Source organism: Barbus barbus (assembly GCF_936440315.1).
Source record: "Barbus barbus genome assembly, chromosome: 38".
NCBI lineage: Eukaryota > Metazoa > Chordata > Actinopteri > Cypriniformes > Cyprinidae > Barbus > Barbus barbus.
The window spans coordinates 10,685,081-10,700,380 of NC_136716.1; the positions used below are offsets into that span (position 1 = coordinate 10,685,081).

At 34.3% G+C, this 15,300-nt stretch overlaps 1 protein-coding gene across 1 annotated transcript; it reads left to right on the plus strand.

Annotated features, from left to right (window-relative positions):
• Positions 1-2,083: 2,083 nt before the first annotated feature.
• Positions 2,084-3,304, plus strand: LOC306857327 (cholesterol 25-hydroxylase-like protein). The gene has a single exon (XM_079397229.1). It carries the CDS (start codon positions 2,103-2,105, stop codon positions 2,862-2,864), a length of 762 nt encoding a protein of 253 aa, XP_079253355.1. The 5' UTR covers positions 2,084-2,102; the 3' UTR covers positions 2,865-3,304.
• The last annotated feature ends 11,996 nt before the right edge of the window (positions 3,305-15,300 follow it).

The window sequence follows — 15,300 nt, forward strand, 5'->3', positions numbered from 1 at the left end:
TTTAATTTTCATAATTTTTAGCATATAATAATGTCTTAAACCAAGCATTTAGTCATGTCCCTGAGGCACTTCACTGAGTTTGTACTTAGACATTTATTAACTAAATGTGCATAGGTTGTATGATTTTTTGCAATAATGTAAGCATTTATTTGTGTTGCTTCCTGTGAAAAATATTTTTGTAAAAACAGACTTTAAAGTTATGCCCCTCAGTCTGAACTCAACCCCGTCACACTAACCATTTTATGCTGATAGTAATTTAGTCTCCACACATATATGAGACATAATTTACCAGAAATCATTCATGGCAAGACAAGGCTTATTATAGTCAGGGAGGGTACTGTCAAGCTTAACAACTCAAACATTAAACTAAGATGGAAAATTATTATTTTAAACATTTTATTTTAATCCATAATGGTTTCAGTAAAAATATACTTACCAAAATCATGGCAACTCATATTTTTGTTATGAATAGAATTTTTGATATGTCCATTTAAACTTTTTCAAGCATCATCCATCAGAAATTGCACCCAAATTTGCAGCAGAAAAACAATGTTGGCCATGCAGATATGTTGACCCTGAAAGAAGGGGATAATATGAGAGAGAAACAAAATCAAAAAAATAAATTGGAGGCAACGTATCCCTTCAAATGTGTAACAGTCTTCAATCCTGTCACACCATGTCACATTATACATGTATATGAAGAGTTCATTTGCAAAAACAGATAACCATTTTAACGTTTTTAACCATTTTCAAAAATCATGTTTTTTCATTGTACATTCCAATTCATTTATTTTTGATCAGGATTATTTTGATCAGGTTAAAAAATAACTAAAATATACCGCTAACTAACACAATAAAAAATATTTGGAAAAAAAAATAGGGAAGACAATTAAGAAAGCATTTCTTGCTGATTACCATCTGACATAAGGACTAAAACAATACAATTGTGTTTTTAGTTCAACTTCTAAATTAAAAATTTAAAAAATTTTTTTTACAAAAATAAAGAGACCATAGATAGTTTTTATTAGCTTCAGTCCTATAAAAATGTGATAAATATTACATTTTTTCATCATCAAATTGTTATGAGGGACACATGTTTGTTTTATAACAAGTTGTGTGTAAAATCCCTTTTAAACCAATCCCATTTTGTCCGTTATGGGGTTGAGGAAAAAGGTGTCTAAATCTGGAAAAAATAAAATAAAAAAGTTATTTAATGCTTGAAGAAGTTTGATACGCGCCTAATGATGTGGGGTATTTTGAAAATGAATTAGTTGAAAAAATGTAGGCCTATATTCCAAGTTGTCCTATAAAAATGTGAAAATTATGATAAATATTATAATATATAAACGGGGGTGGGGTGGGGTGGGGTGTAATGTATAATACAAGTATAATCAGAGCGTGTCAAACAATTTAAAACAATCTTGGTAACACGAGCCCCCCAACACGAGTGTCGCAGCAGCCCCTACCTCCTACAAACAGCAGACGGCGCTGTTTACCTAATAGACTGGAATAACTGTCTCACTGCTGTTCCTGGAGAGACTCTTACAGAAGTTGAAAATAACACACGGAAATTGAATATGAACTGGCATATTTTGTAGGATTAATTGATGTTTTATCCGATTTAAAAATCGGAATTTGGGATATCAATATCAAGTGGGACTGGGCGAGATGAACTGCTTGAGCTGCTATCTAAACAGGAAAACTGTCATCTAATGGTAAGTTCGTTTACAGGTTCTGAATCTTACCTCACTCTTTTGTGTCATTTAATTATTCTCTCTGCACTGTGATTCAACACACTGTCTTTCTATCATCGTTTATATTATATTTTTTTTTTTTGTAGGCTAACAAACTATTTGTCTCTATAGTTGCCTCTTGCAGGATTTTTATATTGATGGATTTTTATAGTTACCCATCTGATTAAAATGACAACTCAAAATACTCTCTCTGAGATCTCACATTGTTGCAAAATATTTTGGAAATTCCAACAGGAAGAACCATTTAAGGCGAGTTGAAGCGCGTGTAGTGGAAAGGGGGCGGGGCTGTATGCTTTAAAAGCAGCAGAAAGAACATGTGCTGCCATTCAGAAACAGAACTGAAAAGAAATGACAATGTTTGGAGTACAGTACATCTGGGACAGCATTCTGCAGTACGAGGCCATGCTAAAGTCTCCGTATTTCCCAGTTCTCTTCTCAATTACTGTCTACCTAAGCTTCTGCCTGCCTTTTGTCGTTCTGGATGCCCTATCACCAAGGGTAGCACTGATAAGGAGATACAAGATTCAGCAGAAAACCAGCGTGTCTTGGACGATGATATGGAGCTGCCTCGCACTCTCAATCTACAACCATGCCATGTACATCTTCCCACTGAGTGTCCTGCACTGGTACTGGAGACCTGTCACCTACTCAGCCATGGCACCTGGGCTCCTGCGAATCATCTGGGACCTTGCTGCCTGCCTGCTTCTCTTTGACTTCCAGTACTTTGTATGGCATCTTCTGCATCACAAAGTACCTTGGCTCTACCGCACTTTCCATAAGGTGCATCACAAATATACGTCCACCTTCGCTCTGGCCACTGAGTACTCAGGGGCTTGGGAGACTCTGTCGTTGGGTTTCTTCGCTGCTGTGAATCCTATGTTACTGGGGGTTCATCCCATGACAGAGATGCTTTTCCATATGCTGAACATGTGGCTGTCAGTTGAGGACCACTGTGGCTATGACCTGCCATGGGCGACACACAGACTAGTGCCTTTTGGTCTGTATGGAGGAGCTCCACACCATGATGTCCACCATCAGAAGTTCAAGTCCAACTATGCTCCGTACTTCACTCACTGGGACAAGCTCTTTGGGACACTGCACTCTGAATGAACTGAGCAAATGGAACAAACTACATGAACTGATTTCACCTGTCTTTTTTGTAAAAAGTGCATTACCATTCTATGAATGAATACCTTTGACTCTAAAACTTTTTTGGGAAAAAAGTTGCTTTGTAATTCATGTGTTGAATTAATGTACTCCTTTATTTATTTATTTAATGTCTATTTAAGTATGCTATGTCTAAGGACTATGTGAAGTATATTTGTTAAACTTAACCTAATATTTTTTATTTATTTATAAGCCTGTTTTGAAACTGTATGTTTTAAACTGGAACATGAAGAACAAATCTAACTAATGGCAATAAAGCTATGAAGTAAATAATAATTCTATGTTTGTGTTTTCATTTTTCACATTAAGAATAGTAATTATATATCATGACTTATGTTACAATATTTTCTTAGAATAAAGTATGGCTAAATTGATTTGGGGAAGTTAGCAAAAAAAAAAAAAAAAAAAAAATGAATGACGTATTCAAATTGTATTCAATAAATCAAGTATTTAACCAACAAATAATGACTAATGTAAGACACTGAAATTATACATGGGTACATTATTTATCTTATTAATGAAAAAAGTTAATGAATTGCATACAGTGCAGATACATTATGAAACCATGCCAAATAACAGTGAAAATGACATGCACTGCAATCTTTTTAAATCATGTTTTACACATATAATGAAATACAACTCTGTTATGGGCTCAGGTCTAGAAACTGTGGCCCTTTCCTTTCTATTAGGAAAAAAAGAGAAAATAAATAAAAAGGACAAATGATCAGATTCAGATTTTAATTTTGCTACAAAAAATTGCCCAGTTAGGAAAAGATCTTAAAACGCTAAACCAAATCCATCTAAATGAATAATCATCAGTGACTGAGTTGTTATTTTGGTATTATTGACTCTCAGTTCCAGTAGCTCATGCCTCTAGAGAGAGTGTGTGTGTTATTACAACGGACATCCTGAAAAACACAATGGAGAATTTCCTAAGTCATGTGAGAATTCCCAAAATTGCTATAATTCCCGTCAATCGCTAACTGAAATCCAAGCATGTTTTTGTTCTTTGTTCATTATAATGTTCTCACACTTTATTTATTTATATTTATTTATTTGTGTGTGTGTGTATGACAGCTTATATGTAAGCTGTCAAATTTTTACACCAATGAATGTGGAACCTGTTTATCTTCATACATGCTTTTCTGCCCTTACCACTTCTAGTGATTTGTGCAGTAATCTTAAAAAACTGCCTACCTTAATATACTCCTTAGTTTGAGTTTCATGTGTGGGAAGAAGACATAGTATGCTTAAATGACAGGCACTAACTGTGAATTTAAGAGGAAATAACAGATTTAAATGTGCAGCTGTCAATTATCATCACTATGTTAATAATATCTGGGTTCAGCATTCTTTAACAGAACTCAAATACACTTGTACATATTTTTGTTTATCATACAAAAACCACAACAGCGGCTTCCGGAATTTTGCTATAAAAATACAAGAATTATGGCATTTTGGTGGACCTGTATATGTAATTAAATTATTTTAATTTTAATATGCTAACATATTTGAGCTGTTACTATCTGTTTTGCTGTAAAATGTACTATTAATAACATAATGAAGGACTAAAGTTCATCAGATTAAGGCCTCCATCATTGCTGGCCAATAATAACAAAAAAGTACAGGGTTACTCACGTAAATATAAAACACCATTATGGTAACACGAATCACACAAAACTTATGCAATAAACATTAACTGAATGTGTATTACAACAGAAAACACTACAATTTACATAAATGATCAAATTAACTTTTTTTTCCTTCTAAATAAATGTGATGTTTTATGCTGGGAATTCTAGGAATGACCTTTTCCCTGTTAATTAAAATTAAAAGGGAATTCATACTTTTTTACTTTAAATACGTTTTAAAATATTTTAGTGACAATGTTTTGCCTTCTTGAGTATAATACAAATGCATACTCTTTAGTGGTAACAAATATGTTACAGTTAAATTATACATCTTTTAAGATATCATTTTACCATACTGTATATAATAATATAACTTTTTACATTCTTTTTCTGTTTAAATCACTAACAGTCACGGTGTAGTTCATGGCTGCATTTCAATATACAACAACATTCAAAAATCAATAAAATATTTAAAATAGAATGCATGGTTTGAAATTGTATTTTTGTGTGAGTTTTCTGCAATAAATTATGAATACCTGTAAAACAAAACAATATTAATATAATAATATCAGTGCTTGTATACCATGTCTGCTGTCTGTATATGTGTGGTTTCCAGGAGTATGGGGGACTCCGACGTGAGGTCACACATCCTTTTTAGCATACAAAACCCCAACATTAAAAAAAAAAAAAAAAAAGATCAAATCAGTTCTGATGAATCGTGTATCAGAGAATATGAAACTGTAAAACTGATTTTCCAATGACCTGAAAAGCGTGTGAAAACCTTTATGTTTTTAAGCACAAACAATCACTGATCTACAGGAGAAATTTCAAAAGCCAGACGGACAAGGACAGCTATTCTTAACCACAAAAGTGAAAGAGGAAAAAGAACAAGAAGAAACAGCAAAAGTGAGAGTATGCTAAAAAAAATATTTCCTCAAAGTAAAAAATGTACCTACACACATCCTCCTTAATCATGAAGCTTGCATAATATTCAGAGAACAAAATGTTGGATTTTGATCTTGCCTTTGGGGATACTGAATCAAAACGACATATTGTGCAACTTCCTTTACAAGTTCAGACAGACAGTTTTGTAAAAGGAGATCTGGCTCCTACGCAATTATGGTTCCAAACTGAAGACACAAAGAGATGCATTATGAAGACTTTCTAGATTTGGACATTTAGACATTTTAAAACTGCGTATTACTACCAAGTGCATGTACAAGCAATGTTGATGCTAACCAAGATCAGTCAGACAGAAGGTCTGCAACATAAGGTTAAACATAAGCTAATTCTAAGCAATGATAAGAAGGTAAAATTCAGCTAAATGTCTCCTGTCCCTTCTAAATAAAATATTTTATTTTAAATAATGCACAGTGCAACTTGCACTGACTGATCTTAAAATATATCAGTGCCTTTGTTTTGTCTCAAGATGGACACCATGTTTTTTTTCTAAGGCACTTTTTTAAAAATTACTTAAATGTCTTAATTGATCTATGGCCTAATCCTGGCTTAGTCTAAGCCCTGTCTGTGATACCAGGCCCATGTCTTTTACTTGATAAAGGTTGAGGACCCCTGATTTAATGTGTACAGTGATGCTGAAAGAGCAAATATCTCTCACACTTTACACTGCATGATAGTGATCAATAGGTAATGGGTAGATAGTCCCCTATAACTGATTATGTGAACTGTATCAAATGTCAGTGCAGAATTCTTGAGTATACTGGGATTTTGTTGTGGGCAGGAAATATATGTTATAGACCTCAGGGGAAAAACACTGGTGCTCAACTAAACAGTGGTATGATCTGAGAAAAACACAAACCCAGAAATTCTGTATTAAATACTGGTATATAGCCTAGTAAATACTTGAAGAGAATAAAGACAGAATTATAGTTTCAGTTTTCATTTTAATTTTACAACAAAAATGGGGTATTTGTCCTCAGACAAGTACAATTCATCAGAAAATGTACGATGTGTATGTAAAGTCCATTCGCAAGGGGGTTTCCAGGGGCAAGGCCAACGCGCCTCAAGCATTTAATGGGTTATACAGTAGGCACCATTGTGATATCCACCATATAAATTATTGCTATAAAAAAATACAAGCATAATGGCATTTTGGTGGACCTGTATACTGTGTCATTTAATGATTTAATGTTAATTTGCTAAGTTCTTTGAGCTGTCGCAGTCTGTTTTGCTGTAGAATGTGCTTTTAATAACGTAACGGAAGGACTAAAGTTAATCAGATTAGTGCCTCCATCATTGATAGCCAATAATAACAAAAGTACAGGTTAAAGTACAGGTTTATTCACCCAAATACAAATGGTATACACCAAATTTATGCAATAAACATTAACTGAATAACATATTGCAAACTTCATATTACTAACCCAAAACTTGTATTAAAATACTGGTATATAGTAAAATACTGGTAAATAGAAAATAAAGAGACAATTATAACAGCAGTTTTCAATTTTATTTTATTTATTTTTACAAAAATGGGGTATTTGTCCTCAGACAAGTAATAATCAACAGAAATGATTAATGCGTTTGTAAAATCCATGTGCAAGGGGGTTTCCAGAGTCAGGACCAACTGGCCTCAGGCATTTAATGAGTTATACAGTAAGCATCAATGTGCTATTGACCATATATTTCAAAAGAGATGTAAGCGGTTTCCTGTAAATATGTGAGAGGCCTGATTCATTTTCCAATAACAAATACACGTTTGCAATATCATGCAGCATAAAAGGCTGTTTTTGTATAGATAGAATAACTAGAAGTGGCTGACCGGAAGCCTTGCACATTCAAGGTAAAATTATAATGTTAAAACAAATTATAAAAAACAGATAGACTAAACCAGGCTTAGTCCTCCAGGGAAAGTACAAGTTCAGTTTGGAGACAATTATTATCACCTGCCTGTGCTGACATCAGTTTCTTATTAAGAAATGAGGAACTTGTGACGTGAGCAGTGACCATGCTTCTGTAGAAATACATGAATCTGCCAAAAAGACTCATAATCAAAAGTGCCCCAGAGAACACACGCACTCAAAAAAATGTCCTATTCATTTCCAGGCCCAAGGATATTTCATTTGATTTATTGGCATGCATATCAGGAGCAGCAAATCAAGTTTCTACAGGCATTTTACAGATTAATTACAGAAAAAGGCATGCAAAATGTTTAAAACTTGTTTGATTGTCTCTCAAAATCTGTATTATGAAATATGCTTTTCACAGGAAACTTTCTTGAGAAATATTTGACCCATTAAATACCTTTCAGTATTGTAGAAAGGATCTGTTAAGCCATGTCAAAACAGCCTTGAACATGCACATGCAGATGCACTGGATAAAGTAGTGTTCAAATTACACCTCAGATGAAACTGAATGATGGCAGACTGATCCTAAGATTTTCACACATATATCTGAGCCCATTGTGTGCATTTTTCATGCTTAGCAAGCACTTTCACACCATGATTCCATGATTCTTTGGTAAGTGTAGGACTAAACAGGATATGTTATTACATGACAGGATATGAGCCATGCTAAGTCCTTAATGAAATCCATGCAGCAGATGAACGGTGTAAAGCTTTTGAGTTTCTTGGGTATGCCAACATTTATGCGTCACAGATTTACAGCTTAAGGCCATTAAGTATTTCTCAGAGAACAACGGGGGGATGAGGGATAGTGGATGGGGGTTACGTCAATGGCTGTGCCTGAAATTGCCCCATCTACATTTTTCCTACCAAGCCAATTGCATTTTAAATTAGGGGAGGCACTTTTTGTGGAAGTTGCATTCAAAAAGACAATAACAAATTACTTCAAATCATGTAGTTGTGAAACCAATAATCATTATATCTCAGTGACTGAACGAGCTGTAAATTTTCCTTCATGTTTAAGAAATGCTGTTATTAGAGAGAGAGAGAATGTTATATGTATGCATCATTCAAAATGCTTAATCCATTGTATTTGTTTGCTTTATTTTACATCTTTATTGTATATAATTGTAATTGTTTATAATTATTATTAGGATAGAGATACTGTCTACTTTTTCCCTCTTTTGTTGTTGTTGTTTCTCTTTTCTTTTATATTATTACTTTGGCGATGTAATTATATTCTGTATTTACATATGCTTCAAATGCTTTGAAATAACTGAAATTATTTGTCAAGGAATGCAGTGAAGACTTGCCTAGAACTACTTTAGCCTTGCGTTCTGTTTGCACGTCAGTTCCAGTCCCGCTCAAATACACCTGCAGCGAGAATAGTCTTTAACTAGCCGAAAAGAGCGCATGTTACACCACTGTTCATCAGTTTGCACTGGCTACCACTGGCTATACCAATAGCCATTAATATAAAATTCATAGCATTGATGTTTGCCTACAAAACAACCACTGGCTCTGCACCGCTTCACTTGAATTCAATACTTCAGACTTGTGTGCCCTCTAGCTTACATTCTGCAAGTGAGTGGCACATTATAGTGTCATCCCAAAGAGGCACAAAATCACTTTCAATTAGTTTTACTTTAACTGTTCCCTGCTGGTTGAATGACCTGCCCAACTCAATCTGAGCAGTCTTTAGCCATCTTCAAGACAACTCTTCATCTACACTTGACCCTCTAACACTAGCACCCTCTATTCTATTTCTATTCTATCTACTTGTTTTCTTTTTATTAATTATGAAAACTTAACCTCCTAACACTAGTGCTCTCTATTCTATTTCTATTCTATATACTTGTTTTATTTTTATTCATTAAAAATAATAATAATAATTTAACCCTCTAATATACTTGCTTTCTGTATTCTTTCTATTCTCTCTTTATTTATTATAACAAATACTAATAACTTGACCCTCCAACACTATAGCTCTCTCAATTCTATTTCTATTCTATCTACTTATGTATTCTTGTTATTTATTATTAAAGAAAAAAAACTTGCTACATGTACTGTGTTAGACAAAAAATGGACTTGTCACAGCACTGACATAATATTGCACTTTGGTTGCTTCTATTGTCCTCATTTTGTAAGTCGCTTTGGATAAAATTGTCTGCTAAATGATTAAATGTAGAGTCTGTGTATTTCCCATTCATTTTGTGTCACTCATCTACATCTATCTCAACTACAGGCACCTGTGACGTATTTTTGCAGTGAAATCTTGAACGATTTTTATAAAGTAAAAAAGAATAACCTTTTATATTGTTAATAATATATCAAGACATTTAATTTTTATTTACATTTAAGATTTATACTGCACTGTATTGAGGGGAGGATGGATGGGGCCATGTATCGTGAGATTTTGGGCAACAACCTCCTTCCCTCAGTAAGAGCATTGAAGATGAAACGTGGCTGGGTCTTCCAGCATCACAATGACCCCAAACACACAGCAAGGGCAACTAAGGAATATCTCCGTAAGAAGCATTTCAAGGCCCTGGAGTGGCCTAGCCAGTCTCCAGACCTGAACCCAATAGAAAATCTATGGAGGGAGCTGAAACTCTGTGTTGCCCACCGACAGCCCCAAAACCTGAAAGATCTGGAGAAGACCTGTATGGAGGAGTGGGCCAAAATCCCTGCAGTGTGTGCAAACCTGGTCAAGAACTACAGGAAACGCCTGACCTCTGTAATTGTAAACAAAGGTTTCTGTACCAAATATTAAGTTCTATTTTTCTATTGTATCAAATACTTATTTCATGCAATAAAATGGATATTAATTATTCAAAAATCATACAATGTGATTTTCTGGATTTTTTTTTTCTGCCTCTCACAGTTGAGGTGTACCTACGATGAAAATTACAGATCTCTCCATTCTTTGTAAGTGGGAAAACTTGAAAAATCGGCAGTGTCTCAAATACTTATCCCCCACATTGAAAACTACTTCGACAATAAAACTTCAACATAGCGATCTTCTTAACAAATTATCGGGAGATATAGCGTGACAACTGATGTTTTTATGTAAGTGTGTTTTGTAGGTAGTCTGTTATACTTTACAAAGATATTATAGCCTATTCTTATAGAGATCACTTAATCTGTTATAAAGAAAATAAACACTTTCACATCTTTAAAGTAATCAATCATAAACCTGTTTGTTCACCGGATGAGGAGCTCCTTTAAAAGGAGGAAATTCAAATTGAGGAACCTAATGACTAGAAAACCACAAATGAAAATGGAAAACAATGAGTTTCTGAGGTGGAACAGCCCTTAGGTTCCAAACCGCAATGGAATCTATAAATATATCATGGGTGACTCCACGAGATTACACCCAGTTTAATTATAGGTCCATTATTTTTGGTCAATGAGAAATAAAATTAGATCAATACAAACATGATGCAACAGTAAAACAGTTCAAACTAACTGACATAAGTGCTACTTTTTTCAGCACTAAAATATTAGGCTTTTTTTTTACTCTCATAAAGAATAATCACTGTATTATTTACTGAGGTGTGATGCGTACTGTAAACTCACTCCAAGAAGAAAAATCATTACTGGGTCAGATCATGACATGAAAAGGTCTCGGGGCCGATTATCCATCAGGGTCCCTAGTGTTCATACTCCAAGGGCTGTAACCAGACATTTCTGTCATTGGTGACGTGGCCCTCTATTTCACCCTGTACCCCCAGGCCTTTGTTGCGTTATCATTTCTTGACAGACATATGTATGTGTAATGATAAAAGCTCATGATAATCCCCTGTAACTGGTTATGTGACCTGTCACAAATGTCAATGCATACCAAGCCTTGAATATCTAGGTTTTTTTGTAGACGCATAACCTAAAGGCCTCAGGGGAAAAACATGTAATACTTAGAATAAGGTTTGATCCAACAAAAATAATCCTGCAGTAAACCGTATAAACTTCAGTAGTGGAAAATTAAGATGTGTCAAAGCATCAGTCATGTCAAAGCTGCAGTCAGGCGACTCAGAGAGGCTTTTATTTAGTACAAAATGTGAATGAAGGGTGTAATAGAGTTCATGAAACATCACTCAAGCCAAAGACGTGCATTAAAAGCTTTACTTCTGCTTTTTACGGTCAGCCTTTAGAGCAACTTGAGCTGTGGAAAACCAGTTGAATCATATTTTACATGGTTGTGAAAGGCATTAGTCATTTAAACAAACAACTTATTTGTCATGTTACTAATTATCAGTTTAACAAATTCCATTACTTGTGGGAGATTAATTAGGGTGAAAGCAGCAAGCCTAAACTAACACTTTAGATTTTACTCTATGGAGACTTCAATGCTTTGAGTGTTGAATCAAAGTATTTTTTAACCAATTCATTGAAAAGAATGGCTCAAATGAAGCAAACTTTGTTATGTTACTATGTTAGACTGCTGATTTCCAGAAAAGATATGAACTAACCAATGTCTGCTAACCATTAACCCACTGCTACTCCAACTATACTCTCTCCACCAGCTCACTCTGACTTTCTGTCTGGTTATGTTCCATTCATCTACATTTCTAACCACTCGGCAAACCTTGTATGTTAAAAATGCTTATTTGAATATCCTCAAAATACAGTTGTGTCACTATGATTAATTTATCATTATTACTCAGTTCCCCATTTGTGTTATGCTATCACACACTTTATATTACTGAATTAAATAATGGTCACACAGAACCTTATCTCAGCTATGAGGAACTGAATCTGTCCCTGATAAGCAGCCTGTCACTAATTCAAAGAGACCCCATAATGAGTCTTAAATAGACAAGTTCACATTTCATTTCAGCTGTAGGTAAAATGTGGCCACAAGAAGAAACTGTGAGAGGAAGAGAGAAATTAACATGAGAGTAAATAGTTTGATTAAATATGTTGACTCTTTGATATGGATCTTAGCATTTCCTTGATTTTTGACCAACACTCACTTTATCCTATACAGACCATAGTTTTGTCTTTTTATTTAAAGTCCTTTTTTATTGATTTGGTCTCTAAAAAAGGCTTGCTTGGCATTCAGAACTCTGCTCAAAGTCATTGTTCACGCTAAAATATTCCTTCACAGCACTTGTAAAAAAATATATTGTCGAAAAAAGTTAAAAATCCAAGGCGTCTTAATGCATTCAGATTTTTACATGCAGGTATTATCTTAATAATTGTACATTACTTGGTTTTGCCAATTTGAATTTGTTCATTCACTAAATGCAAAATACCCAAGTCAGTAATTTATCAGGACAACAACAGATTTTTTATTCAGCAAATTTTCACAAATTAATTACAATTATTGTTTTAATAGCCATGTAGTCTCATATGACACTTAATATGTTATGTGAATTATGTTAATTTTGTTAGTGTAGCAACAATCATTACAACAGATAACTAGCATGTTGTGTACTGTAGGCCTCAATACTTGACAAGAAAAAACAATCAGTGACAAAAGCAGTGACAAATATAGAAAGGTGAGCTCCTTACATCACAACACAACAAATAACTAAGAATAATGACAAAACAACAACAAAAGTTTAAATGAAGCCAGCAAACAACAACGATCATTTAACCGTATAATTTATTCATGCTGCAGTGCATGCTGGGAACTCACAAACCTCTCTTTGTTCAGACAACTGTGTTTGAGTTTGGACAACATTTGAGGGAATTCTGTTGGTCTGACGTGGGTTTTTATGTAGTTTGGAAAAAAAAATTCAGTCCTAGAATTTTGCTATGTTAATAATACATTTTATAATAAAAAAGACATAAAGAGACATGCAGAAAGTTGTATGGTTGATAGAGTTGTAATATCAATATAAATCAAAGCAGCCTTGTACAAACTTGTTTTTCTTGAGACTTGCATTCTGGCGGCAATAAGAGGTATCAAGCTTATCACACATACTGATTCACACTGCTTACTTGCGTCAGTTGACTCCCTCATGTGGTTTACTGAAAGTTAATATGAGCCCTATAAGGCTGAAGTTTATTGATTTTATTGAGCAATCTGATTTGCCAATGGAGATGACAGTACAGAGGAAAGAGAGATATGGCAAGTCAAACAGATATGTGATAGTGATGTGTTAAACAACATTTCTGAGGAACAGAAACAGTTACATTGTTAAAAATAAGTTACCATATCACTTCTCCTAGATCCAAAGATTATCACAACAGTCTGATACCTTGCATGCACCCATTGGGACGTTTTGTAAAATGCAAAAAAATCAAGAATCTGTGATTTGTTAATTCTCTTTAACCTTTATTTGATTGACAAAAGTACAAAGAAAAGATTTTCAGTGTTCTCACTGACCAGCTTATTGTATTTTGCAAATATAAACCATTTTGATTTTTATGGCCGCAACACACTCCAAAAAAAATGAGACAGAGTCAAAATAAAAGTGAAAAGGTTATAGAATATCCAAGTTAAATAGTTTTGAAATGGTCCACAAGGAGCACGTGAATTTGTAATAGGTGAGGGGATAATTTGTGGGTATAAAAGGAGCATCTCAGTCTTTGTCAGCAAAGCCACTTTGTGCCAAATTTCATGAGATAAGTCAAAGAAATCAAAAATCACATTTCTCAATGCAAAATCACATTGTCTACCAAAATCGTAACTACCATACATAATATTGTGAAAATATTCAGGGAATTCAGAAAAACCTTACATGTTGTACAAGGTGAACTTCAGGTGAATGTGCATGACCTTTGAGCCCTCAGATGGCATTGCATAGGAAACTGTCATGCTGTGGTGTTAAATATAGCCACATGGGCTCAAGAGTACTTCGGAAAACCACTGTCACTTAACAAGTCTGCTGCTGCATCAATAAATGCAACTTGAATCTCTATTACTCTAGGAGAAAGTTATACATCAATTCTATGCAGTAATGCCACAGTTTCCCTGGGCCAGAACTCATCTCAGATAATCAAAAAAAAAATTGGAGATGGAAATGTGTGCTGTGGTCAGATGAGTTCACATTTCAGATTGTTCTTGGGAAAAACTATATAATTGACATTGAGGCATATACTGGGATTGTACAGAGACATATACTGCTATCAAGATGACGTATTTGATTGGAAGTCCATCATTATTAGATCAAGACAATGTCATGTCTCATGCGGTAACAGCGTGGTTTCGTAGACACGTGTGGATGTGACTGACTGGCCAGCAGATCTGTCTCCTATTAAAAATACATGGCCCATCATGAAACGGAGAATCAGACAATAATGGCTACAGACTGATGAGCAGCTGTCTTGTATCAAGCAAAATTGTAAATCAGTTCTCAAATGATTAAACATTGTCATTTGTTTATATTTACAAAAGTCAGTTAAGTTGGTTAGTGAAACATTGGAAATCTTTTCTTTGTACTTTTGTCAATTAAATAAAGTTTAAAGAGAATTAACAAATCACTGATTCTTGATTTTTGCATTTTATGTCCCAACTTTTTTGGAATTGGGGTTGTAAATAAAAATAAAAATTAAAAAACTGTAGAGCGATCTAAATATTTCTGCATTTGTTTGAATGAACCAATACATATAGGGGCTTTACAGTTGTAACAGTGGCATGTGGTCTGCTTAAAACATTATTAAATGTGCCACTGGACAAAGTTTCGGCAATATCGTAATGGTCTTTGGCCTACATTTAAATGGATTTGAAATTCCATTCAATACTTTTTTTCCACATGAAGAAAACCACAATGTAAGATAGAAACAGAGAGGAGATCAAGCAAATGTACATAATTACCACAGAATATGTAGATGAATACACTAATGTCTTCCGTCATGCCTCTAATATTTTCCTTCCGATGTGTGACGTAAGAGCTCAGTTCATTTTCAATGCAAAGTTTATAGAGAGTTAAGTTA